The sequence below is a fragment of the Orbicella faveolata genome, unplaced genomic scaffold (assembly GCF_042242905.1).
Source record: "Orbicella faveolata isolate gen_17 unplaced genomic scaffold, um_ofav_v1 contig_47, whole genome shotgun sequence".
In the NCBI taxonomy this organism is placed as follows: Eukaryota; Metazoa; Cnidaria; class Anthozoa; order Scleractinia; family Merulinidae; genus Orbicella; species Orbicella faveolata.
In genome coordinates this window covers 26,279,702-26,307,501 of record NW_028301577.1, presented here as the reverse complement: position 1 = coordinate 26,307,501, position 27,800 = coordinate 26,279,702, and the positions used below count along the sequence as shown (strand labels likewise).

General features: G+C 38.5%; 1 protein-coding gene across 2 annotated transcripts; it reads left to right on the top strand.

Moving 5' to 3' along the window:
• Positions 1 to 1,000: 1,000 nt before the first annotated feature.
• On the top strand, positions 1,001 to 26,975 carry LOC110068760 (piwi-like protein 1). 2 transcript variants are annotated; one of them, XM_020776165.2, is made up of 19 exons: positions 1,068 to 1,222; positions 1,917 to 2,627; positions 6,256 to 6,336; positions 7,678 to 7,875; positions 10,906 to 11,026; positions 11,655 to 11,717; positions 11,839 to 11,905; positions 13,329 to 13,446; positions 14,302 to 14,344; positions 17,038 to 17,109; positions 19,494 to 19,681; positions 20,008 to 20,159; positions 21,237 to 21,361; positions 21,864 to 21,967; positions 23,243 to 23,313; positions 24,113 to 24,266; positions 25,190 to 25,321; positions 25,506 to 25,653; positions 26,489 to 26,975. In XM_020776165.2, exons 2-19 carry the CDS (start codon positions 1,939 to 1,941, stop codon positions 26,603 to 26,605), a joined length of 2,643 nt encoding a protein of 880 aa, XP_020631824.2. In that variant the 5' UTR covers positions 1,068 to 1,222; positions 1,917 to 1,938; the 3' UTR covers positions 26,606 to 26,975. The 2 variants fall into 2 exon arrangements, with proteins under 2 accessions (XP_020631825.2, XP_020631824.2); XM_020776166.2 differs by lacking the exons at positions 25,190 to 25,321; positions 25,506 to 25,653; positions 26,489 to 26,975 and adding an exon at positions 25,052 to 25,106 and having other exon boundaries at positions 1,001 to 1,222.
• Positions 26,976 to 27,800: the final 825 nt, after the last annotated feature.

Genomic DNA, 27,800 nt, shown 5'->3' with positions numbered 1-27,800 from the left:
GCGAATTCACTGATCAGGGATAAGTCTCAAGGCCGAGCGGTCATGTTATGAAGGAAAAAATCCCGGTACATAGCGGAGAAGGGTTTTTTGTACAATTTTAACCACCTAACATTGGTCACTGTTGTTTGGTCGCGGCTTGTCCTGTAAACCGAAAAGTTTTTGTGTTATTGAAATCTGTTTGATCGTTATTATAATGAAGACAATGAAAGACAGAACTTAAAAGTGACATTCATATCACGCTCTCACATGGTGGCATTGTTCAAACGTGTTGGAAAAAAATAATTTTAATAACGTGGCCAACAATTCTTGAATGTGTGAACATCTGCGAAACACAGCTGCCGCTTGAATAAAGAACGGAAGCTGAAAACTTGTTGGGAAGAATTTTCATCGGAAGCGCTACAATTTCCAACGCAGCCTGAAAATGTGGCCATCAAAATCGGCAAGATTACGCACAAAATCGAACAAAAGTCAAGGTTTCGAAAATCTCAATGTCAATCTTGTTCTTTTTTCTTGAGAATTATATTTCTGTTATGGGTATGGTCAAATCACACATCAAATTCTGCAAGTTTTTCGAGTACGTGAAATGGCACATCGCGCCCTGGAAATTGGCGGGAAATATCTGTCACGGGTTGCGATCATGACCTGGTTTGTGTAAGAGAATTTTATGTCTTTGAAGGTTTCGAATGTCAAGAGTAATGTTGTTTTTTTCTTGTTTCTAACAGAAGCATCTTAAAGATCTCAAGTTTTCCGTTAAAGTCTTGTAATTCATGTTTACACAGAATTAACAAAGGGCTTTTGTTCATTGATAATGATAAACTCGAGATAACAATCACTTGTAGATCAGAAGAGAGCGCGCAAATCATCTTGACCGTAAACAAGGTCCAATTGACAACCAGAGACCAATCTGTTTTAGAGACATGCTACTTTGATAAGAAACATAAACAGCTCTCAAACCCCTATAGAGCTGCAGGAATACGAGTTTTCTCGGGAAGTAGATCGTATTTTTCTGTAGGATCGAAGAGAGAAGCAGTCCATTGCATTGAAAGATCACGCAGTCCCATTGGTTGCATTTCGTGAGAGAGGTGTCACGAACTTGACGGATCTTGCGCATTACCTTCTGAGAACCAATCACTACCGAGATTCGAGACCACGTGAACCGAGCACATGAAACTGTTGTCAACCCAGCCGTGCGTCGAATTTGAATGGAGGACAACTAGTGAAGGTTAGTATTGGAACGTTTCATGGCTTTTTAATGCGAGAAATGGGGCAGCTTTGGTATAAGGCTCGAGCTGAAGTTACAAATAACCGAGGGATAAGTGTCCTGCTAGGTTTCATTGCAATATTTGTCGTCAAATCGCCCAGAATTGTTTGTGGAAGAAAATCAATCTTCAACCTCATGGTCGGATCTTGCCTAGTTGCTGAAATACTCATACATCCAAATTTTGTCACCAAGATTGTCTCTTGGCGATTAAATCATGGACTGAAGCGTAGAGTAGTTTTGAAGTTTGGAAGCTTTCGCCTGTTCTACTCAGTGTGCCTCCTGACAAGGGCCTTTGTTTATGGCAAACTAGAAGTTCGACTCAGCCCGCCATGTCTAATTCGTCACGTTTGTTGTGTCACTCCGTCAGAAATGAAGCAGAACCAGTTGTAGTCTGGCGCTTTTATGCGCTTCATTGTTGGTCACGAAATTAAATGTTTTAAGCTTTTCGTCGCTTCCATTCATTTTCTTTGGAGGTCTCATTTTTGACGTTTTGTTGAAGTTATCATTCGGTGGTGACAAACGTGACCGTGTTAACTCTACAAAACCCAAGCCGTTGTCGCTTCTAAATTGGGCTAATAAATAGTCAAAGATTATACACTTACCAGTATGTTGCGTTGCAGGGGTATTAAATCGACTTTATTTCCTCTTTTTTAAGCTTAAAGAAGGTTAAAGCTACGATGACGGGGCGAGCCAGGGGTAGAAGTCGTGGTCGAGGGCGAGGAGGCGCGGGCGGCGATGCCGCGCGAAGACCCGGGGAAGGAACACAGCAAAGCGCTCCTGAACAGGTTGCCCCGGTAGGACGTGGACGATCAAGAGGCCCTCCTCCGGCTCAAGCAGCAGCTCCTGCCCCCCAACAACAACAAAAACCGGCTGCACCTCCGACTGAAGCCATGGCAGCGATGAGTGTCCGGCAAGAACAGAGACCTCCGGTGGGTACAACTGGATCAGCAGAGCAGAGGCCTCCACGCCGTTCAAGAGACATACCAAGCGATCCTGCGACAAAGCCTGCGCACGTAGTTGACAAAAAGGGAGGCACTGGAAGAACTATTCAGTTGGTAACTAACCATTTTAGGTTGATGACCAAACCAAACTTCGCTGTGTACCAGTACGACGTCAGCTTCAATCCCGAGATTGAATCAAAACGGCTGCGCGTCGCTCTCCTCAAGAGTCAGAGTGCTGTCATTGGCCAAGTGCACGCCTTTGATGGGAGGATGTTGTTTCTTCCATTGCGGCTGGCAGATCAAGTGACAAAGCTCAATCTCGAAACGCGTAGCGGAAATGCTGTAGAGATGACCATCACGTTAACTAATGAAATCCCTAAAGATTCACCAAGCATGCTGCAGTTGTACAACATCATCTTTCGCAGGTTTGTCTTTTTCTTGTATTTATATTTATTTTCAGTGAGACTTGAATGATCACGGAAAATTTGTGCATGCACCGAGAAACAATCGCTTAAATGTGTCGTTTTCATCTTCCGGTCTTTGAAAACGTTTTGGGTCCATGAATTCCTGTCATATCCCTGGTAGTTTTTCACTTTCTTGCATGTGCACCATGCCATCGGCAGGTGGCAGTTCAAAGTTTGATTTCAGTGTTTGATACCTTTCTGAAAAATACCATAAAATTTTTCAAAAAGCAGGTTTCAGGGTGCAAGCATTACAATGTCCCTTGTTCATGGCATGAGCTGCACATGCCATGCAACAACGTTTCAAAACTAAAATTTGCATAATTATGTGGTAAAATATGGTAGAAGTACTAGTGTACATTGGTTTTTGAGAAAATGTGATAATTTTACTGGTAATGCCAAATCCTGTGACTTGATGCTTTTGTTTTTCTCAAAAACATACTGAAGTTGTGCTTGTTGTTCAAAGCTGCAGATAATTGTTAAACTTTCCTTTTTATAAATGGTTGCATTTTGCGATGCTCTCAATCATCTTAACAGACATCTCAGATTCAGCTTTTAAAGGTCACTTCTGAAGGTCAGGGCTTGCTGGTCTGAAGTTTCTCAGATTTGGTCACCAGCACAAGTTTTTGTGTCACTGAAACTTGTCAGCCCTTTGGGCTTCAAATGTTTCCACAAAAAGAGGCTGAAACTGCATGCAATGCGCCTTTTTCATGTAAAATAAAGTTAATCACCCTTTTCTAAATTAAGGTTACACAATACCGTCCTGGGTGCCCAGAAAGGAACCACATATGCAACATCATTTCAAGACGTTTATTTTAAGTTTGATAAATAATGGGCCAGAATATTAAAAAAGATCAAGAAAAGAACTCAACCTGATGTGCAAAGCTGAGAAGAAAATAAGAAATTATATATCTTTGCCCTGCCACAAAATGCACAAAGCAGCCAAAAAAATTGAATAGGGGGAATGAGTTAATATTGACTTCGGAGGACAAAACAAAACCAAACACAACAGAATTTGGATTCTTGTATTATAATGGCTAACATTTGTATTTTTCCTTTCTATTTTAAGTCCCAAAGTAGTAATGTCTCGGTGCTAGGAACGAAAACAAGACCTCAGAAGTTTGTAGATTTGTCCGCAACGTGCCATGACTACCTGTACTTTTTGAGTGCGCAAGTTTAAGATGGAAAACCCTCTTTCTGGGACCCCTAAAGTTCTATAAAAAATATGCTTGGCAAGTTGATTCTGATTGGTTTATTTGTCCTCAAGAACAATCGAGCAATAAGAACCAAACGGTTTTAACCCATTGACTCCCGAAGGATTTGCACGCGACCCACCCCTAAATTCTTGGACGATTTTTGGACATATCAGAGCAAGCATGAGCGCTAAAAATAAACCATATTCGCAGTAACCACACACACAAGATTAGGCTTCAAGACTTCATTGATTTTAAGTTGAATAAAGGAAGGGCCAAAATATTAAAAAATATCAACAAAAAGAAGTCAACTTGATGTTTAAAACTGATAAGAAAACAAGAAATTACGTTATTTCTTTGCTGCATGACAAAATGCCTGACAGAAGCCGAGAAAATTGAATATGCGAAAATGAGTTATTATTGACTTCGGAGAACAAATTGAAACCAAATACAACAGAATTTCCATTCTTGTACTATAACGGCTAACATTTGAGAAAACAACGGAAATTAAAGGTGCAAGGCACATGTAAAAACAAATTTGAAAGCAAGAAATCAAATAATTTCTTTGCTGCACGACGAAATATTACAGCGCTGCGAAAGAAAGAGTTGTAAGTCAAGAGATGATAAAAACGAGCTAATTATTTTGAGATCAATCATATTTCAACTGTGCTAAATTAGAACCCATTTAGTTCTTTTCTCGGCAGTTCTGTAACAGCTGAATAAGACTCAAAAAAATATATTTGAACAAAGTGAATAAACTAATCAAACAAACCGTGGAGGTCGCCGTAAATTAAATATGCAGAAATCCAGCTAGCTTGAAAGAAATGTGAAAGGAAGTTCACTGACAATAAATTTTCATTCAAACTGAGATGAAGAAACCTATTTAACGCAGACATGCTTCGCTGCACGACCACCTGTTCAAATTAATTCTTCGCGCTAAAGCGAAATCTCTGAGTTTCTCCCAACCACTTTTGCAGTCATTTTATTGGCCGTGGCTTTACCGATCATTCCAAAAGTTGAATTCAACTTTGAAGCAATAAAAGCATTACCATTTTGTTTCTTAAGTCCAGGAAGCTGCTTTTAAGTCCGTGATCTGTGTTCAAAACTCACTTGAAAGCACACCAATCGTCATGTTTTCGCAGCGGTTGAAGGAAGGAGAAATTCTTCACCAGAAAGGTTTCAGGACTCTGTACTCCTTTATCTTCCATTCTGAGGTGACCTGAACATTAATTTGTATTTTTCTTGTCTATTTTAAATCCCAAAGTAGTAATTTCTCCTTGTTAGGAATAAAAACAAGACCTCTGAGGTTTGTAGATTTGGCCCGCAACCAACTTTCTAGGACCCCTAAAGTCTTCTAAAAATATGCTCAGTAAGTCAATTCTGATTGGTTTATTTGTCCTCAAGAACAATAGAACAATAAGAGAACCAAAAAGTCTTCAGGGAGGGTAGGAAAAGCTATTGTCCCCACATGCTTTATTTTGGGTGGTTATGGGTGGCACGGGAAATTGGAGAGGTTTTTCGCAGGGGCGGTTACGGGCAGCACGGGAGTCAATGGGTTAAGGGAGGGTAGGAAAGGCAATTGTCCCCACGTGCTTTATTTCAGGCAGTTATGTGCGGCATGGGAGTCAATTGGTTAAAATTTTCTTATTTGAAAAAGCTCCTTGTTGCAAGCTTTGATTCATTATGTTTCATAAACTGGTGTGAGAAGAAGTAAATGCATTTTAACATGATATGCAGGCTTTTTGTTTTCATTGATGCACAGTGACTGCACACATCTTTTAAAGTGAATTTATTAAATATCTTCAATGGGTACCATAAAAAATGCCCTGTGCATTGAAGCTGTAATGCTTTGTCGAGTAAACATGACACATACCGGTACACATGCTTTCACAATCAATTTTTCCTTCAGCTTGTTCATGCATTAAGAAGTTGTGTAGTCTTTTTTAATCCAAAATCCACTTATATGCTTTTCAACTATTCAATCTATAGTTTTTGCAAAAATCATAAATGCCGCTTTATTACAGATGTAGTTAATGAAAGGTGTCTTTAAGTTACTGCGTATTTCAGAAGAAGACCATTTCAAATGCTTCATGCGTGAAAAGGAGAAGTATATTTTGGTGTTGATGTTCATTCCACTCATTTAATGAGTATGAAAATTAAGAAAGAAAAAATTAAAAATACCTTGGGAGCTAGGTTGACGACCAAGCACGAAAAGTTAGTCACCGGTGAAAAAAACCTGTTCCCATTGACGACCCAGCATTTCTGACATCAAGCTTTGTAGTTTTTGACTGCTTGTTTTTGATACATTTTTGAAAGGTTGGTTGATGGTTTTTGCAATCATCATTGCACTGCTTATTTTGGAAAGCGTTGTTAATTGTGGACAACTCTGTTTGTTTCAGGATTCTCAAAAACATAGGCATGCAGCAGGTTGGCCGAAACTATTACCACATCGATCATCCCATTATGATCGACAAGTTCAAGTAAGTACCCTCCCTGCTTCCACCCCCTCCCTTAAAAGATAATTAAATGGATTATTTCATTTCCACTTAAAATTTTATACAATTCATAAGAAAATTAATTTTACTAGTAGTAATCAGAGATTATGAGAGTGCGTTCGACGCTCTCACTTTAATATATATACATATCGTAAATAAATGATTTCACTAGCTGACTTTCAACCAACAGTCAGATATGCATAGTGTCAAAGTCCATGCTAGTGAACAGGTCACGATTTGTTGATACGTTGCGTGACGCGGCCAGTTTCTGTAGTTTCTCAAGTTTCATAGAATATTTAAATTACGTACATTATTTTAAGCTAGCATTTGCAGTCGCATGCTCGTTTGGCGTGGTCATTTATCATAAACAAACTCTGTGCGACTAATTCGAGTATTTCCCCTGATTAATAAAGTAGTCTTATGGATCTTGCCTTCAGAGTACTTTTCCACTGATTCCAAACAATAAAATTGCGACCAGATAAAGACTGAGCTATCTGTCGCAACCGGAACTAATCAACAAATACAATCAAAATGTAGCTGTTCCCACGAATATCATCTAGAAGCTAAGTCATGTTAATAAACAAGGACAATTCCCTCAAATTTCGATAAACACCACTGTCAAAACGTTTACATTCGCCAAAATCTAACGCTGAAACCACAATAGCGAGGCGTACGGCGACTGAATGGAAAGAAGTCAAAAAAAGATCCATCGGAAAGACAAGCTCACATGGCCTGCTCACATACTCACATGTTCGCCACATGTCTTATTGCATGTCTTAGAGTTAAACGGTACCAGTTTACTGGCCATGACATGCCCCTGCAAAAATCAAGCGGGGTGGCCATTTTGGTGTCCTTACAGGAATGTGGTTTTTTCAGGCTAGAACCGTGCACAGGGAGACCAACTCTGAAAAGCCACAGGCCAAAATTAGGTTTGCATTCCACTTCATTGAATGCAATTAACAGGTTTATTAACAGGTTTATTAATTAATTAACAAATAGATTCCATGTTGCCCTGCATCTGTTCAGTAATTGATCACAGAGGAGGTATAAAAGAACAAAAGAGGCACACAAGGCTATTCCATGTAATTAGCTGTTTATTTCAGCTGTGGTTTGCGGAGGAGGAAAAAGTGCATGACCAGCTTAAAGAGGGTCAGCGAAGGAGGGTCTCCAGATTGAACTGAAAACGTACTGGACACACAATCTGAAGTCCAGCATGTTAACCATTGGGTTACTGCACCTCCTACAACACAAAGCTGTGTTAAAATGTCATGACACTGTTGTCAGTCACTTACTAAGAAGTGCTTTTTTTTTTTAAATTGAACCTAGGTTGGAACTGTGGCCAGGTTATACAACCTCTATTATGCCATATGAAACTGAAGTCCTTCTTAGTGCAGATGTGTCGCACAAAGTTTTAAGACAAACGACTGTGCTAGAGTATCTTTATGAACTCTACAATACTGTAAATCAACGAGATTTCCACAGTACAGCCACGAAGAAGCTTGTGGGTCAGATAATCTTGACAAGGTATTCTTAATTGCAAATGCTTTAAAGATAAACTGGTGTAAAGTAGATATTTGCTCCTCCTAACTTCACCTGCTCATAAAAAGAGGAATAAAACTAACACACTGGCCAACAACATTTAGACACCATTGGTTAACAAGATTCTTGATGCCAATGGGATGCTGTTTCTTATTCAGTGGGCAAAGAGCTTGAATTTTAAAGACGTGACTGTGCACGGGAAAACATACTTAAACGCTTATCTGTTAGAGGGGCAATATCATTAACCATTCGTTAGTCACCGGTTAGAAAGTTTTCTCGTAAACATTAGACGCATTAACTAAGTGTTAGCTTTGAAAGTCAAAATGTTAGCATGGAGAGTATAAGCGTTAGCCGTTAGCATCATATCGTTAGAACAAAAAGCTTAACCACTGCAGAGCCTTAAAATTAGTATTCGTTAGATGGTTATGTAATTGTTTGCTATATAATTCTGTGCTGTAACGAGCCATTCTAAGGCAAAACTTGTTAGCCGTTAGAACAACAATAATAATAATAATAATAATAGTAATAATAATAATAATAATAATAATAGTAATAATAATAATTATGATAACACTATAATAATATGGCGTGACAGATAACTTCGCTCGTCATCTTGGCTTAAACCTCTGCATTATTATAGCCAAAAATTATTTATATACTGCCTCAAGAAAAGAAGAAGAGTTTTAGTTCGATGCTTTCTTAGCAATGTTGACAAACAAAATCAAAATTGAGAAACATAAATCTAAGTCACAAATTAATATGTGAGAAAGCCTCCTATTGTAGCTAACCCCTTACATGAAAGATATTAACAAATTGTAATGTAAGATATTATTGTAATGTGAGATATTAAACATTGGAAATAATGTTAGTATTGTAAGTTTTGTTAGTATCGTTAAATTGTAAGTTACGTTGACATTGTAAATAGTATTTATTTAGTTATTTCATTTACTATGCGGAATTAAAAACTGAAGCTTAACCCATTGACGCCTGAATGAAATTGCCCCTAATTCCCTGGCGTTTTTTGGAATATTTCTGAGCGAGTGAAAGCACAAAGATAGACCATATGCGCAGTAACAACAGACACAAGATCAGGTTTCAAGACATCGCTTATTTTAAGTTGAATAAATGAAGGGTCAAAATATTAAAAAATATTAGCAAAAAGAACTGAACCTAATGTGTAAAACTGATGAGAAAACAAGAAATTATATTACTTCTTTACCATCCGACAAAATGTCCCACAGAAGCTGAGAAAAGTGACTTTGCAAAAATGAGTTAATTATTGACTTTGGAGGACAAAAACGAAACCAAATACAACAGAATTGGATTTCTTGTACTATAACGGCTATCAGTTGAGAAAACAACGAAAAATAAAAGCGACGAACTCATGTAAAAATCAATACGAAAACAAGAAATCAAGTAATTTCTTCGCTAAGCGACGAAAATATTACAACGCTGCAAAAGAGGATTAAAGTCGTAAATCAAAAAGACGACAAAAACAAGCGAATTATTTTGAGATCAGTCGTACTTCAACTGTGTTAAATCAGTGGCCATTTAGCTCTGTTCTCAGCAGTTCTGTAGTAGCTGAATAAGACTCCAAAAAATATTTGAACAAAGTGAATAAACCAAATAAACAGTGCCTGGAGGTCGCCGTAAATTAAATCTGCAGAAATCCAGTGTGCAAGTTACTGTTCACTTTTAAAACCAAAAATTCCCAAATACAAGGAACCAAATAAAAGAAATGCGAAAGGAAGTTCAATAACAATAAATTTTCATTCAAGCTGAGACGAAGAAACCTATTTAAAAGCAAAAAATTCCCATTCAAAATTTTGCAGACATGCTTTGCTGCATGAGTGCACGTTCAAATTATTCTTCATGCTAACGCAAAAGCTTGAGTTTTTGCCAAACGCTTTTGCAGTCATTTTAATGCCCATGGCTTTACCAATCGTTCCAAAAGTTGAATTCAACTTCGAAGTAATAGTGCACATTACCATTTTTGTTTCTGAAGTCCGAACAGCTGCTTTAAACCTGCGATCTGTCGTCGAAACTTACTTGAAAGCGCTCTGATCTTCATGTTTTCTCGACGGTTGTAGGAAGAAAAACTTCTTCACCAGAAAGTTTTGAGGACTCTGTACTCCCTCATCCTCCATTCTGAGGCCACCTGAACATTGAATTGTATTTTTCCTTTCTATTTTAAAGCCTGAAGCAGTAATTTATCGGTGTTAGGAATGAAAACAAGACCTTGGAAGGTTTTTAGATTTGGCCCACAACACGCCATGATTACTTGCACTTTTTGAGCGCATGATTTTAGAAGAAAAACCGTCTTTCTAGGACCCCCAAAGTCCTCTGAAAATATGATCAGAAAGTCCATTCTGATTGGTTTATTTGTCCTCAAGAACAATACAACAATCAGAGAACCAAAAAATCTTCAGCGAGGGTAGGAAAGGCACTTGTCCCCATGTGCTTTTTTTTGGGCGGTTACGGGTGGCACAGGGAAATGGAGGAGTTTTCGCACGGGTGGTTATGGGCGGCACAGGCGTCAATGGGCTAAACATTTAAAACTACAAGGATAAAAAAAATCCTGTATATACAAGAATATGTTAATTACAAACAGTTCCGGCTAGGTATTTCTTAAACTTTTCTTGGCTATAGTCTCTAGCATCTACAGATAAAACGTTCCAAGCATGTACTCTTCTGTACTGGAAAGATCTTTGTCCTGTCTTAGAAGATAGCTTAGTTATGAACAGGTTTCCATTTGTGGCTGATCTTGTGTTGATTTGGTGTTTATCTCAAAAATACTCAGCCTTTAACATACTTAGCAAAGAACGTTAGAACACTTTGAAGGCGGTTATAATGAAAAGCTTATAAACTGGAGCTGTTAACCGTTTGGAAAATGTACAGTTTGTAGGGTTTGTCTGTTTAAATATTGCTGCAGTGATCTGTGTATGGTTGGTTTTGAATCCTGTGGATACTTTAAATGCACCAGACTGAGTCACTGTTGTGTTCTCTTTTTCCTAGGTACAACAACAAAACGTACCGCATTGATGACATCAAGTGGGATGTGTTTCCATCTCATACCTTCCATGGCAGATTCAAAGGGGTTGAACGCGATATATCCTATATTGAATATTATCAGGAGGTATTAATTGTTTCTTCTTAAACCATTAATAATTTATTAATTCTCAACAAAGATGTAGCATGATGGTGATGGTGCCAGGCTATGTGAACTCAGGGGTCCTTAGAAAAAATTGAACTACACCATAGATATTCCATGCAATCCACCTCACTGCGTGTAAATAATAGCCCAGATCAAGAATATAATGGCTATCTTACATTTCTGGTATTTCTGTCCACCCTGACCAAAAGTAATAGAGGGAAATGGCTTGGAAAGCTGGCCATGTTCTTTGTTGTATGCTTTTGTATGCTGTTTTGGGGATTGACGGTACACAAAACTTGGCAGAATACAAAAGGTGGTTATTTGTGCTCGTGAAACTAACCAATAAAAGCATTGTGACTATGTAAATCATGCATAGTCAGTGAGAATAAACAAAAGATGTATGGGGTCAAGGACCTTCCAGCATAAATCCTTGCCTGTTTGTTTGCTTCTTTGATGTTTACTGGACTTCCTAACCATTTTGCTGTATTAACTATTCCCTGACCTTGACTAAGGGCCATTTTTGGATTGTGGGAACAGTGTATTATAATGGTTCCTTGGTGATAAGTTTCTCCCAAATTAAAATAAATAATAACCAATCATTCCTTTTCAGACATATGAGCGGACCATTACTGATAGGGATCAACCCCTCCTTGTTAGTCGCTTAAAGAAACTTGTAAGTGAAAATGATTTGCTTTTCTTTTCTTTTCCTCGTGACGTGTTTGTCACTTCTGATGTGTTGGTTATGTTTTCACTGTAATTTGGACTTGCAACTCCCATTTTGCATGTCTTTACAGCCGGGCCAGAAAATGAGAATTCCTGAGGGTGAACTCTTTCTTGTACCAGAATTGTGCTTCTTAACAGGTAATTACACTCGGACTGTTTTTAGCCAGTAACATTGATTGCTTGTCGCTATTTTAATTCATATTGTTGGTTTTCACAAGTGGTGTGATCAAAACTAAAAATCGTAACCATTCAATAAATGAAGTCAAGAATCTGGGATATGATAGATAATTGATATATAAACAACCTTACCAAGAATTAGGTCTCTGCAGTTTTTCATTTGTGCGGTATTCAGAAAAAGTGTTTCACCCAAAGTTATAGAGCTTTGTATGTAGACATCCGTATTGATGCCCCTGAGAGGGGCATAAATATAGAGGCAGTAACGTAACAGAAACATCTGTCATTGGGTTTTGCTATTGAAACAAAAAGTTGTTGCTTTAGAACTCCAACACATTGAGATTAATGGTTCTAACTAGTGCAAGAATTGTTCAGGTGGCAAAAACTAAAGTGATAACTCATCTTTTGACCTATGCAACAGCCTACTCAGGCCACCATTCAGGGCTCAAAATTAACTTTTTCGTTCGAGAGCCAGCTGGCGACTAATGGAAAAATTTTGGTTGCCAGATCGTCAATTTTGGTCGCCAACTTATTTTATAAATAACTTACACAAGAACACGGTTTTATACGTTACTTTGCATGCAAGAAAAGTCACAATTGAAGAGTGAAAACAATTAGAAACAACATCAATAACACTTAGTTATAAAGCTACCGTTGTTCTCAGGTGATATGTCTCTGGTCCGAAGGTGATGGTTGTCTCCATAGTCATTTTATTTTTAAATGAAGCGAAGCATAAAACGTTTTAATTCCGTGGTTTTCATTGTGAGACAAACATGGGTTCTTGCGTATTTTCCCATTGCCACTTCTTCGAAATGCTGTTACGTTCTTTATTTGACTTGCTTTCCTCGAAGTGCACCTGCGATCCCAGTTTCGGAAGAAGCGGCTGAAACAATATGGTGCGCCCTGAACGCAGTATCGACGTGTCGAAATACATTCAATTTTTTCAATTATCTTGTAATATTCAGACATTATTTTACTAGGAACGGAAAGGTGAGTTGTATACTAGCTACCATATCCAATTGATTTCCTAATATAAAGATTTAAAAACAAAAGTTGTGTCGTGGTTTTCTTTAGTTATCGGACAAAACGCGAGTCGCCAGCTGGCGACCAGTTCTGAAAATTTAGTCGCCAGTGCTCAATTTTTGGTTGCATCGGCGACCAGTGAGTCACAATTTCGAGCCCTGCCATTTAATGTCTTGCAATGCAAAAGCTTGGAAATTCAAACATGCTCTGTTACAAAACCAAGAACCCTATCAAGCCAAAACATTGTAAAATGTCAAGTTCCTAAAGGGTCTTAAAGGTGATAAAACTAAAACCTCCGAAGGAAAGGTGATTTTAAATTTTAGAATATGACTACATCATATGAAATTATGCCTCTTTTGTACAGGACTAACTGACGAGATGCGCAATGATTTCATGCTCATGAAGGATCTTGCAGTTCATACCAGAGTTGATCCCAAAGCACGTAACCAGTCTCTTATGAGGTTTATGGGGAGCATACAAAGGTACATTTGCAGCTGCATAATCAAGCATATGAAGCAGGGTTTCATTTATTTCTTCAGCAGAAAGTCAAATTCACAGGGAAGCAAAACTTTTGGTACTGAAACTTTCCCCTAGAGGATCATTCCAGGCGGGCAAAGTCATCCTCAGAGCCAGTCAATTTGCTCGGTGCCGGGCCCTTGATAAAACCACTGTAACAGTAACAGTAACTTTTTTAACCCTGAAGATGAACATTATATAGCCCCTATGAAATGCTCAGATTTCAAATGTATTCTTCAGTTTGGTAGAATTGTGTCATAAGAGATCTATGTTCAAACATTAGTAGCATAATACATAACCAATCTTTGTAGCACAGTCTAAGAGCCATGTGGCCCAGGCCAGGCCTTATCTCTTGCTTCCTTAGCATGAAGCGACTGAGAGTATTTCTACTCCCCCTTGGATAGTAGGCTTATCTGTCTCAAGGTTCCCCCTTGGCATTAAATTTTCCAGTACTCATACTTCTGGGTGTAGGGAGGTACTGTGAGAATAAACTGTCTTGCCCAAAAACACACCACAGCGTCACCAGCCAGGGCTGAAACCAGGTCCGCTTAATCAGAGGTGAGCACATCAGCCATGACACCATTGCACTTTTTGCACCAATTAATGTACATTTGCCAATTTGGGGAAATTTCTGTTCACTTGAGTTTAAAACTTAACCATGCCTATTCCTCCTAGATCTCTTTAATCTTAATTTTCATATAATACTAGTTCAGAAGATACCAAACAAGGTAGATTGTAAAAAGTAGCAAAAATGGAGGAAGCACGCCTAGAAATTTTGTGGCGGACTACCAAATCATGAGATCTCTCTGTGTTTTTCTTAGTAATGAAGAATCAGCTGCTGAGTTGTCAGGCTGGAATCTAGAGGTATTGTGTCAAATTATGTAAATGTATGCTTTTTATTAAATAAACGTTGATACGTGCAGTAGCTATGTAGTTATCCAGGAGTGTTTCTGAACCAGGTTTTAAGCTTGAATTTAAAAGTAGGTGTCCCCTAGTTAACATTGGAAGTAATACCTCAATCCCTTAGGGAAGTCTAGGGGCAGTGGTCTCAAAAATACTATGCAAAATGCAAGAATGGTAAATCCATTTTCTGTTAGTTTCATTATATGTAAGACATACAAAAAGAAAAAGAGAAGCTGAAATCATCTGTGTACTTTACTTTTTTAGATAGATAATGTATTTGGGCTTAACCCATTGATGCCTGAATGAAATTGCCTGCAACTCACTCCTAAGTCCCTGGTGTTTTTTGAAATATTTCAGAGCACACGAAAGCACAAAAGTAAACTATATGCACAGTAACCACAGACACAACATCAGGTTTAAAGACATCGTTTGTTTAAAGTTGAATAAATGAAGTGTCAAAATATTAAAAAATATTAACAAAAAGAACTTTGCAAAAATGATTTCATTATTGACGTTGGAGGACAAAAACGAAATGGCTAACATTTGAGAAAACAATGAAAAATAAAAGTGAAGAACTCCTGTAAAAATCAATCTGAAAACAAGAAATCAATTAATTTCTTCACCGTGCAACAAAATATTACGGCACTGCGAAAGAAAGAGGAAAGTCTTTAATAAGAAAGACAACATAAACAAGCCAATTATTTTGAGATTTATACAAAAGCAAACAATTGTCAAATACTTGTGAAATGTTCATGGCTAGTCTGACGCGGCGTTTCGTCTCGGCCAAGAGACTCTTCAGAGACCTTAAGAATTCAAAGGCAAACTCGTTGAGCATCACGCCCAAAGTCCCGTTCGCAAATTCTTGATGTTGACAGTCTTGGCCCTCTATCGCAGAAGGATTCCCAACCGTACGTTTATGAGTTAAATTTATACAAAAGCCAACAATTGTCAAATACTTGTGAAATGTTCGTGGCTAGTCCGACGCGGCGTTTCGTCTCAGCCAAGAGACTCTACAATTGTCAAATACTTGTGAAATGTTCGTGGCTAGTCTGACGTGGCGTTTTGTCTCGGCCAAGAGTCTTTTGGCCGAGACAAAACTCCTTGTCAGACTAGCCACGAACATTTCACAAGTATTTGACAATTGTTTGCTTTTGTATAAATTTAACTCATGAACGTACAGTTGGGAATCCTTCTGCAATAGAGGGCCAGACTGTCAACATCAAGAATTTGCGAACGGGACTTCGGGCGTGATGCTCAGCGAGTTTGCCTTTGAATTCTAAAGGTCTCTGAAGAGTCTCTTGGCCGAGACGAAACGCCGCGTCAGACTAGCCACGAACATTTCACAATTATTTTGAGATTCCCAAATACAGAGCACCAAATGAAAGAAATGCGAATGGAAGTTCAATAACAATAAATTTTCATTCCAGCTGAGATAAAGAAACCTATTTAAAAGCAAAAAAGTTGTTCAAAATTTCGCAGACGTGCTTCACTGCATGACTGCATGTTCAAATTATTCTCCATGCTAACGCAAAAGCTTGAGTTTTTGCAGATCACTTTTGCAGTCATTGTAACACCAGTGGCGTTACCAATCATTCCAAAAGTTGAATTCAACTTCAAAGTAATAATTTACATTACCATTTTTGTTTCTTAAATCCGAAAAGCTGCTTTAAATCTGCAATCTGTCGTCAAAACGTACCTGAAAGTGGCGGTGGTTGTAGGAAGGAAAACTTCTTCACCAGAAAGTTTTGAGGACTCTGTACTCCTTGATCCTCCATTTTGAGGCCACCTAAACATTGATTTGAATTTTTCCTTTCTATTTTAAAGCCCAAAGCAGTAATTTATCTGTGTTAGGAATGAAAACAAGACCTTGGAAGTTTTAAGATTTGGCCCTCAATGCCCTATGATTACCTGCACTTTTCGAGTGCATGTTTCTAAGAAGAAAAACAGTCTTTCTAGGACCCCTAAAGTCCTCTAAAAATATGCTCAGAAAGTCCATTCTGATTGGTTTATTTGTCCTCAAAAACATTAGAACAATAGGAGAACCAATAAGTCTTCAGGGAGGGTAGGAGAGGCAATTGTCCCAATGTGCTTTTTTTTTCGGGCCATTACAGGCACACAGGTAATTAGAGGGGTTTTTTGCATGGGCAGTTACATGTGGCACAGGCATCAATGGGTTAAAAAATGAGAAATATCAGATAAATACATATATCAAATAGTAAGGTATTGTAGTGATGTCATCTCAATGAGCAAACTATAGCAATAGAATTGACTAGTAACTTAAGAGAAAGCTCTAAGATTTCCACATTTCTTAAACATTTTAAAAGGTTCCCCCGAAGCCGGCAACCTAACACTCCAGAAGTTAATAACCATTCATTCCTTTATAATAACAAGGCGTTGCTGGGAATAGAATTGTGGTCAAGACTCTAGGTGTTTCTTCCAATAATCTTTGATGAAAATATGATTTTAATATTTACTTGATTAGATTAATGTTCAAATTTCCTTGGTGAAAAACACTCTATTCATTTTAACGTTGGTCATCAACCTCTTTTACTAGTTCTGAGCTTCCAGTTATGCTTTCAAATTGTTGCACTGGGTTGTAAGTGCATAGCTATCTGCAGCAGCAAGTTGACTGACTTTCTGTATTTTTATTTCAGTTTGAAAAAACAACTCTAAACTTGCCTGGAAGAGTTCTTCCTGCTGAGAAGATCTACCAGAAGAACAAGTCTGTAAGTTCAACTGTATTTTGTAGTACTTCTCAAACTCATTAAGAGTAAATGTCAGTAAGGATCAAAGAAATCATGGAGACAGCTCAAAATTCAATTTCTCCATACTTTGTCTACTGGTAGACCTTAGTCCCATACATATGACAAGGATGTTCATTTGTTTAAATTCTCGCTTGTTTGCGAGAAATCAACTTGAAACGGTTTACAGTATTTTCTTGAAGAAAACTTTCAAAGTTGTCATAATTTGTGGCGTTGTCGAGTCAGCTCATTGCAAGTTTTCAATCAGTTTCACACTATCCCTATTTGTCTTTTGCTTCTGCAATTGAACGGCAGCAAAACCAACTCAACCTTTCCTTGCAAATAAAACTGACTTTTTTTTTTCAAGTGCACCCATAGCTGCTCTGAAATGAATTCATTGGTACTTCAAACAAACATGCCAAAAATGCCCGCAGTAAGCAATGAATTCCACCAGGAAATCTCCTGAAACATGTTCAAGGATGGCTTCAACTTTCTGTTAGCCTGCGTAGCAGGTGTATAAAGTGGAGGGGATGGGGGAGTTGCAAGAGAATCGGGGGAAAAAAAAAACGGAGTGGGAGGGGAAAAGGAACGCCTGCTCGTTGGCGGCCACGAAATTCTGATTGGTTAATTGGACAATAGGATGGGTTTGTGACGTAATGTGAAAACAACCAAAATGGTGGCCGAAGTGGATGTGCTAGCAAGAGTTTTGGCTGATTTGAGTGTCCTCGCTCGTAGTAAATCCAAGTTAAAACCGGAGCAAGAAGTTCCAGTAAAATCTCCTCTAGATGGAAAAGATGTATTAGCGGTGTTGCCTGCAGGATACAGCAAAAGCTTCATATATCAAATGTTTGTTCGCGCCAAGGACTTTGAACTGAATGGTAAAGCAACGATTCTGGTGATTTAAATCTTCATCGACTCTTAAGCTGCATACAGCTTGTTCGATAAAACTGTACAGTTCAGCTGCATTTCTTACAAGATCTACAGACCTGCTCTGAAAAGTTTTTGTCTCTCATTAGTAGAAACCCACTCGAGCCATAACAGTCGGCTAAAATCAGCCCAACACTTTCTTTTCTGCCCAACAGCGAAAATAGATTTTCAAATGACGCTCTTCCTCCTCCAGCAGTAAAGGTTACTCCACAAAATCTGCAGCTGCTGGTTTTTTTTTTTTGATTGTCTATCTTTGGTTTTCTTCCTCTTTTACAAACTTTTGTGGGAGTTGCTGACATTACACGGCCTGAAGATTTTGTCACAATGCTCGCTGCTATGAATATTTTTTCACGCCTTCCCACATAAGTCAGTCATGCAGAAAGGCGTGCACCTTATTCTGATTGGTCATTGAACTGACAGCTCTGTTAATCAGATAACCATAAAACAGTAGGCAGAGATGCATAAGAAGTGGGCGTTCCCTTCCCCGAATTCTCTTCCTCTTCCTCCACCCCCTCCCCTTTATACGCCTGCTACGCAGGCTAACTGTCTGCCAGTTAATTTCCTTGGGATCTTTTGTATTTGTACAGCAAGAGATTCCTGAAAAAAGCCAATTTTCAATATCTGTGTTTTTGAAATTTGCAAATTATGTATAAAGATTACTGCCCTTGCACACATGTTTGCAGTTAAGAGTTTCTGATGTGAAACTCCTCTGTAATGTTAAGCGAAGCAAAATCAGCGGATTAAGTTGAATATGCATGAGAGCAAAATGTAGAATTGCACTGTACAGAAACGCATCAAGAAACGTTCACAAAACCTGCTATGACTCACCTCTTGACCTCATCTTGATATGTTTGCTCATCATGACATCTTTCTTTGTTTGTTTCCTGCTAAATTGTGCTATACCTCACTTTTGACCTAACAAAATGATCTTGCTGTTTTCGCCTACAACACAAGACATGTACAGATACATGTAATGTAAAATGTGTAGGCAGGCCTAAGTAACAAACAGTTTCTTAACGTTGAACTTTTTCATTTTGCAAATATTACAACACACCCCTGAATGGAAAATTATTATTATTAAAAGAAAATTAATTATTAATTATTATTATATTATTATGGGCTTGTTCGAAAGCAAGACTGCCCTCACATCACAAGTAGTTTCTTAATGAGCAATGCTTCTTAACACCCTTTCATAATTTATTTTCCAAGTGCAGTGGCTCACAGCCACTTTGATATGGATATCCTGATGAAACATTCTCTTGTTTGATATATTACATCTGTTGTGATCATCCAAGTGGGATCAGTTTGGTTTATGGTTGAAAGTGAATGCTCCCTTCTCAGCATTACTATTGTCAGATCAGAAAAATGTAAGTGCATGGGTTACTAAGAAAATCACTTGCCCTGTTGGTGTAATCACAACCCTGATCTTGTTTATTTTTCAGTATTCATATGACCCTAAGAGTGCTGATTGGTCCAAGGAGATGAGAGGCAATCCCCTTCACAGTACTGTGAACTTGGAGAATTGGATTCTCGTCTACACTCAAAGGGACACTGGAAATGCAAAGGATTTTTCACAGACTTTGAGGAAGGTTTGCGGTCCTATGGGAATCAGTGTGGCCAACCATATCGAGTAAGTATTTTATGTCTTTGTAATTCCCTAAAATTTTCCTCTTTGCAGGTAAAAGTAGGAACATTGTCTACTGTTCCAAATCTCAGAATCTGAAAATTCCTCTCAGCATTTGCTGTAGACCACTCTTGGAAAAAATAGTTGTTTTCGAGTCTGAGATTCCCAATGCTGTAGTTTTATAAATCCGTCATCTTCAAAAAGTCACTTGAAAATCTGATTTAGATTATTGAGTTATATTCATAGAGAGCACAATGTTGTAGTGTAACTATTCACTGTTAAATATTCTTCAGCTATGATCATTTGTTATTGTTTATTCTTGTCCTTTACAGTTGCCCAATTCAGAATGACCGCACAGAAACCTACTTAAGCGCTATTAAAAATAATGTCAGTCCTGCGTTGCAAATGGTAGTCACAATTTTAACAACCAACCGCAAAGACCGTTATGATGCCATCAAGAAGTTGTGTTGCTTGGAGAAGCCAGGTATAAAATATAACAAATGAGAATATTTCATTATGAGTCAGAGTAGCCTGCAAGCAGCCTTTAGTACGTTGTGGCAGGAGCAAAGTCGATGAGCTAAGTCGCAAAAGATGAGTCAGCAAGCAAGAGCCTTGCATAAGTAAAGAGAGCCTGCACTGAAGGTATTGTTTTCTGAATACAATGTGTTCACCTACGAATTCAGCATTCTGATTGGTGAAAAACGACAGGTCCTATTAATATGATCAAAACCAGCGACGATTATCGAAGGCAAACACGGAATGGCATCCAAGAATCCAAATGTGGGATTTATCCTGGAAGCTTTTGAAAACCTTTCCATGGAAGCAAAAAGTCTGCTCAATCTAAAACATGAACCGGAAAAAGCTGTCAATTGTCTTTCAGGAGAAAGGGATGTTTTAGCGGTTATGCTAACTGGATATGGTAAACGTTTCAATAAATTCGTTTTGTTGTTACTGCTGAAGTAGTAGTGTAGTCAACACATTCTTGAAGTATTCAAGAATTTTCATTGGTACTTTTGTATGTTGGTTCAGATTCAAGAAGCAGGCAATTAGTGATCTCTTTATGCAAGACTTAAAGTATAGCCAGTCAGCCATTCTCTTATAGTCAACGATAGATGTAATATTATATGCTTGAACAAGAATTACCCCATATGTCAGAAAACAAAATTGTTGCAAACTTAATAATTGAAATCCAGAAAGAATCATGACAAACTTTAAGTTAGGTATAGCGAGTCATTAATTTTGGTGCATTTTGACTGAGTAGTCCAGATCTGCATTGTCGTATACAGACTATGCGTGGATTCCCATGTGGTTCCAGTTTAGTTTTGTTCGTTCTTTGTTTGTGTGTGTGCGCGTGTGTTGTGTATGTGTTTTGTATTGTCAGCCCTAAGTTACACTGCAGGTAAATTTACTTAACTGACCTTTGTTTTGGTTTATCTATCTGTTTAATACCTTAATTGGCTGCCTGCATCTCAGGTCCCTAGGGTCGTGAGTTATTTTTCTGTCTAAAAATTGTATTGATGAGTACTTTTAAAGGTGGTGGTGGTTGTTGTTGTTGTTCCAGTGCCATCTCAGGTGATTGTAGGTCGTACCATCTCAAAGAAGCAGATGTTGATGAGTGTTTGTACCAAGATTGGCATCCAACTCAATGTTAAACTTGGGGGTGAAGCTTGGGCAGTGGAAATTCCTGTGAGTAGTGATCATCTGTTTAGTTAACATATTTTCTGCACGAGTGATGCTATCAGATCTATTTATCAATTCAATTATGAGCTCGAGATTTCTATGAGATGATAGTTGGTGAGGCCAAAGGCCAAATCAACTATGGCCTCAAATCGAGAACATAGGATACTAACTGAAGTGAACTTCGAATAATGGTTGCCAGTTATTTCTCTACATAGTATTAAGATTATCACTAAAGAAAAACTGCACAGAATAAATTCTCTTTTGAAATTGGTAGTTGTATAGGTGCACGCATTAAGAGGACAGATGCTCTGATTGTGATTTTCATTCAGCCTGTAATGATTACTTGCAAACTATTTTTAAGGCACCTAGATCAAAAACAAATTGTTGTGCTGTGGATAGGAGGGACAGGATGGTCGTAAGGGAGGAAGGGTTATAAGGAATGGTGACTTAGAGAGGGAAGATGTTGGAGAACTTTAGCCGTTACTTAATGTGTCTTATTTCTTTGCAGCTGCAAAGGACTATGGTGATAGGAATTGATTGTTATCATGATTCATCAACGAAAGGCCGTTCTGTTGGTGGATTTGTTGCCAGTATGAACAAAACCTTGACTAAGTATGTATAAACTTATCTTAGCAGGGAGACTTATTCCAAACCGGTGTAAAATTTTGTGTTGACCTGTCCATTATTCTGCTCTTAGTAATTGCTAAGTTCTGGCCAATCCTGGGCCCAGTTGTTCAAAGCTTGATTAAGCTAACCCAGGATTAACAAGATTTTTGATTTCAGTTTTGTAACTTTTCGGTGAGGTTTTCTGTCGGCTGTCCTTCAATGTTGAGCTTGACTGAGCTCAAACTACTCAAAACGTGGGCAGTAAAAAACATTTTTATACCAGAAAAATTAATACTTTGGTTAACTTTTAATCCTGGGTTGGTGTTAACCAACTTTTGAACAACCCGGCCCTAGAGTGCAAGTCATACAACGTTAAAAAATGTGTGGCCAGCAAGTGCAAAACGCTGCAAGTATATTGTTGCTTCCAGTTTAGCCTTTTCAGAAAATTTGATTACTATTAAGAAAATAGAAAACTTTTTAAATAGCCAGATCTTTTAGCCTAAATTTGATGTAGGGTTTAGGGGTATCTGTGATGCTATGGAAAGGTTTACATTATTGGACTGAAGGCACTCTGGAAGGTACATGTTAACCTCAAGGAAGTCACTTACCAGCCCAAGCAGTTTTTTAAACCAAAGATGCTTTCATGGAAGCAAATGGTGGAAATGTATTATAATAATTAACAACAACATGGCAGACGATAAGCTGATTTAAGTGAGGTTGAAAGTGAGTGAATTAGTGATATTAAAAATTGTAGGGGTGCGAGAGCTAATACTTTGTGTCTGGGCCAACAATTTATATAATATCCTGTTTTTGATGTTGTGTCCTTTTTACATTACATTGCATTGCATTACTTCACTTCACTTCACTTCGCTTTACATGACTTCACATGACTTGACTTGACTTCACTTTATTTACCCTCGGATTTGAGAGTAGCTTATGCAGCTAATATCTCCGAGCATTTAACCATCAGATGAGAGATAGACCACCACACCGAGAACTACGTCCCCTACTCTTTTCGATCAGTGTGTGGGTTCTTTTACGTCCCACAGAATTAATTTTGAAGAGTTGTGAGACGGGGTACACGGTTTATTGTCCTTATCTGAGAAGACTAGAAAGCCTAACCATTTGCAGATGTCATTACAAAGACAGCACTTTGTCCTCAATTATTTTAAGACCCAGAGTGTTGGTCCGGCTGGGGTTTGAACCTGCTACCTATTACACGCTAGTCCGCTGCTCTACCATTGAGCTAACTGGTTGGTGGTCCTGTTTGTTGTGTTTTAGGTATTATTCCAAGGTAAGCTTCCAACACACTGGTATGGAGCTCATTGATCAATTGAAGACGAACATGACAGGTAGTGTATAATTATCAAGACATGATTGATCACCGAAGTTATACAGACAACTTAAGCAGTTGTGAAATTGAAGCCTAAAAAAAAGGCCTGGATGGGATACGAAACCATGACCTCTGTGATACCGGTGCAGTGCTCTACCAACTGAGCTATCAAGCCAACTGGCCACACTGCGAGTTCGTAATATACCCGTAAATGGTGAAGAATTCAAATGAATATATGAAATATACATATAGTGTATGTTATCGTGATTGGCAGGCACCAACCTGTTGGTGCCTGCCGAGTTTCTTTCTTATGAAATCCTAACTTGGCAGCAATATTTTTTTTTAGTGTATTCCATCCTATTCAAAAAAACACAGCCAATCAGAATTCTGATACTTATACTACAGTACAATTACAGAAAGTACCAAGGGCTGTACTTAACATGTTAAAACTTACACCTCATGCTATTTTCAATAACATTATTTATAGACGTGGTTCTTAAAGGGTCCTAGTCAGCCACACCTTTGTTTTTGTTTGCATGCGAGCGTTTGGCTTTTATATTTTATTCGGAACATGTTGAAACGAAGGAAATCACTGTGAAACTACTTAAGAAAATTACTTACCTTCAGGAACACAGCTTGTAGTAATCTGAGCAATAAGATTTCGCTCCACCATACAATATCAATAATTTTGATGGCATCAATGACGGAGGCTGACAAGGGTCCTTTAATACAACAATTTTTGTAAAGGGGCACTTTTGTCACTGAACCCTCTTGTACATATAAGAGTTAACACCTGAATTCTCTGGATTCTTCAACAGCCGCTCTTAGGAGATACCATGAGGTAAATGGTGATTTGCCCGAGCGAATAATCATTTACCGTGATGGCGTGGGTGATGGACAGCTGCGGCTTGTTGTGGAACATGAAGTCCCACAGCTGAAGGCATCCTTCCAAGACATTTCGGGTGGCTACAAGTAAGTTGTCTGGACCTGTTGGTGCATTGACGGAGGTGCTTTATATGTTTGCCACGGGGTTTTGACACACTTTGAAATTCCATTTTATTGCTCCCTGATCTCATTGATTAACATTAAAGAACAAGGACTACTGACATCTCTTTTACTACGATTATCAGTTGAATAAGGCACGGCAGAAGTTTGTTGACATAGTTTTGGCCTCATAAATGTGGTGTGGTCACGGGCCACTTCGTTTGCATTGGTAACAATATCAACAGCCGTGCGTCGCCTGTCGCGTTGCCTACAATTTCGTGCGCCTTGCTGTCAGTGACGTCAAAGGTCGACAAGTTGCCACTGGAAACGGAGCCAGTTGTTGGTGACAACAACACGATTTTCACATTTAAAACCTGATGACCAAACTTTCGTGGTGCTCTACTCAACTGAGAATCGTAGTAATTATGGCTAGAATGATAATTTGTAATGATTTCTGTAGTGTAGAACACCAGTGAGTTTGTGGTGGCAATCTTTGTTAGAAAATTGTATTTTTAAAAACTTCTTTGGGCCCTGACATGGGCAACACTTCGTTTGTAGTATGGATTTTTGTTGTGTGGCAAAGTGGCTATTGATGACATGCGTTGGAGACTAGATCATCCATTAGGTACCACATTTGCTGCAAAGAAAAATCACAATTATGTAAAAAACAAAACTACAACTGAAAGCAATATAACTTGAAGAAGTTACGTCTGAACTCTCGCGTTCGCAATTGCTTAACTTTTAGGGGTGTTAATTTCTGTTTGCTTATTTAGACCCAAGTTTTCTGATACTATTTTGCTGACGTTCTACTAGTGTTACTTTTTATTTGCTTATTTAGACTCGAGTTTTCCGATGTTATTTTGCTAAAATTGTAATTTGTATGGGCGTCACTTCGTATTTCTTATTTTTAGACCCAAGTTTTCGGTCGTCATTGTGAAGAAGAGGATCAGTGCCAGGATTTTCCACAGATCTGGAGATGCTGTTAATCTGACAAACCCACCTCCTGGCACTGTCGTTGATTCTGATATCACGCGCAAAGAATGGTAATGAAATTGTTTATATTATTATGTAGTGTGTAATTGTGTAAGTTTGTGATTTCTTGTTAGGGAGAACTGGTCCACCGCTTGTACAGAGAGAGAGATTTTGACACTGTTTTGATTTCGTGGCGCCTGTGAACCAACTCGTTTGAACAAATCAGCACATACTTGGTTTGTTTTTTTTTTCTAGGTATGACTTCTTTCTTGTCAGCCAGTCCGTTCGTCAAGGAACAGTGTCCCCAACCCATTACAACGTGATTGAGGACAGCTCCGGGTTGACGCCAGATCACTTCCAGCGCTTGACATACAAGCTGACTCACTTGTACTACAACTGGCCGGTTAGAACTGTATTTCAATCGAACTCAATCGAACCAAATCGAACTCACACAAAAATAATTAGGCAATCGAACTAAATCGAACTTTTGATATCTGAACTCTTGATTTTTGTAAAACTGGTGTTGAAAATCAATAACAAGTTTTTCGAGGCTCGAGTTACTTCACTGTGACAAGTGTTTTTCGTGTTTTCGAGACTACATAGGATAATCTTTGGACAAGCAAATTTATTCACCGAACAATTGGACGCAATCCATTGAATTTGGTTCGATTGAGTTCGATTTCCGAACGTTCGATTGACTATGCCGGGTGTTAAAATATACAGTTGAAATACTAGTTAGTTGACTGATTACACCCCTTTGCGGCTGCTCTCATTGCGGTTAACTACGTTTTCTTGTGTTTCTAAACGTACTCATCGTAATTGTTCTGCGAGCGTAACACTTTCTAACACTGTTGTCTATATTGTATAAAAAATTGTTGTTGGCACTAAAAGGGCGTAGAAATGTTTGGCTGATAACAGATTAACAGGCCTGAAAAAGTAGAGAGTGTAAATGGCTTAACATGTAAAAGAATCTTCAAGCTTTGTGCGAGCTGCAACAAATTCTTGTTACATGATTTCGCGTACAGTCTTGGTCCACAGTGGTTTCGAATGTGACGAACAATGCTGAATTTGGTCGACAAAATATCTTAAAGAACCCTATAAGGGAAACTGTTCTTGCAATCATCATGCAAACAACTTAACAAGTATCTGCCATTTTCACATCGTTGCGTCGTTACTTGTATCAAATGTAAAAAGATGGTGAATTATTGTAACGGTTGATTTGTTTTTTTCTCTTTCAGGGCACCGTTCGTGTACCAGCTCCATGCCAGTATGCCCACAAGTTGGCGTTCCTTGTTGGACAGTCGCTGCACCAAGCTCCCAGCGGGGAGCTGGCGGACAAACTATTTTTCCTTTAGAAGGTCTTTTCAGAAAAACACGCCGACGTTTCATGTTGTTTCGATAGCATTCTTTTTCATCTAAACATTTTCCGGCAGCGTCCATAAGAAGAACAAGTTTATAGTTGGAAACGAGTGAACTTCGTTTTTTGCGTTGCATGATGTTTATTGAATTTATTTTGAATCTTTAGAGATAAGAAACTCTCAAAGCTTTTATGGAATTTAGAACACCGTGATTTTGCCTGATTTAAGAATTAAAGTGACAAGTACATATCCAAAAAATTAGATTTCTTTTTCAGACAAGATAATATCACTCTTATATTTCTATTTTTGTAGAAACTTTAAAGGAAGGGTGGTGACGTTACTGTTGTATTAAATTGTTTAACATTTATTCGTGTGGTCTGTGTTGTTTTGTTTTCGCTCGAGTCTGTTCCGGCGATTTATATTACTTAGGAATGGGAGGAAACCATAGAGAGCTTTGCGTATAGCAACTTTCGATTTTGATCGATCCATCACACTTAAAATCTCTGCCAACAGACACCCTCACTTCCACATAGTCTCGGCCAAGCGGACACTTTCTATGTTGGAAAGGTTTCGGATGAGGAGAAGTTCGATTGTTCGATTGAATTTTGTTTACTTAAATATTGAGATTAGAACATGACCCCGGTAGTGCGGCAGCTCTCGTAAGCTTGTAAATCTATTTGTCGTCATTTCAGCAGCTGTTACTGTTTTGGGGTTAGGGGGCATTGTTTCTGTTGTTTATTCTATTGTCCTCTCAAAGGGTTTCAAGCCATTCATGCGAGACCTTGCGAGAACTGCAATATGACCACAGGCGCGCGGTTGGACATCGTGCTATTTCAGCTATGAAATAGGCTAATATCACCCTCACTGACTGAGAGTATTTTCTTTGGGACGGATTATTTTTGCGCTAGGTTTGTGGTCCTTGGCACCGCAAATGACATTAGTTCGGAAAGCTAACAAGTGGAAATGAACTGGTGGTCCTGCATTTTTCTCTCTTGACGTGGTCCATGCAAACAAACCAACTTTATTTTTCAGAATAAACCAATTTGCGCGCTTCCTAAGTAGGAAGAAGTGATAGCATCACGTGTATTCTGCCGAACTCTGGAGGGATTTGTGAAAAGGAGAAAAAGGAAATGTTCTGTCCCATTGCTGGGTTGGTAAGACATTTCTCAGAGTTTTGCGGCGAAAAGGAGGA

What these genes read in the sequence shown, in the direction of transcription:
- LOC110068760 (XM_020776165.2), top strand. Translation starts at nt 1,939, where the DNA reads ATGACGGGGCGAGCCAGGGGTAGAAGTCGTGGTCGAGGGCGAGGAGGC. An exon ending in TACAACATCATCTTTCGCAG is followed by an intron (nt 2,628 to 6,255) that starts GTTTGTCTTTTT and finishes TGTTTGTTTCAG; the next exon opens with GATTCTCAAAAACATAGGCA. An exon ending in TTTATGGGGAGCATACAAAG is followed by an intron (nt 13,447 to 14,301) that starts GTACATTTGCAG and finishes TGTTTTTCTTAG; the next exon opens with TAATGAAGAATCAGCTGCTG.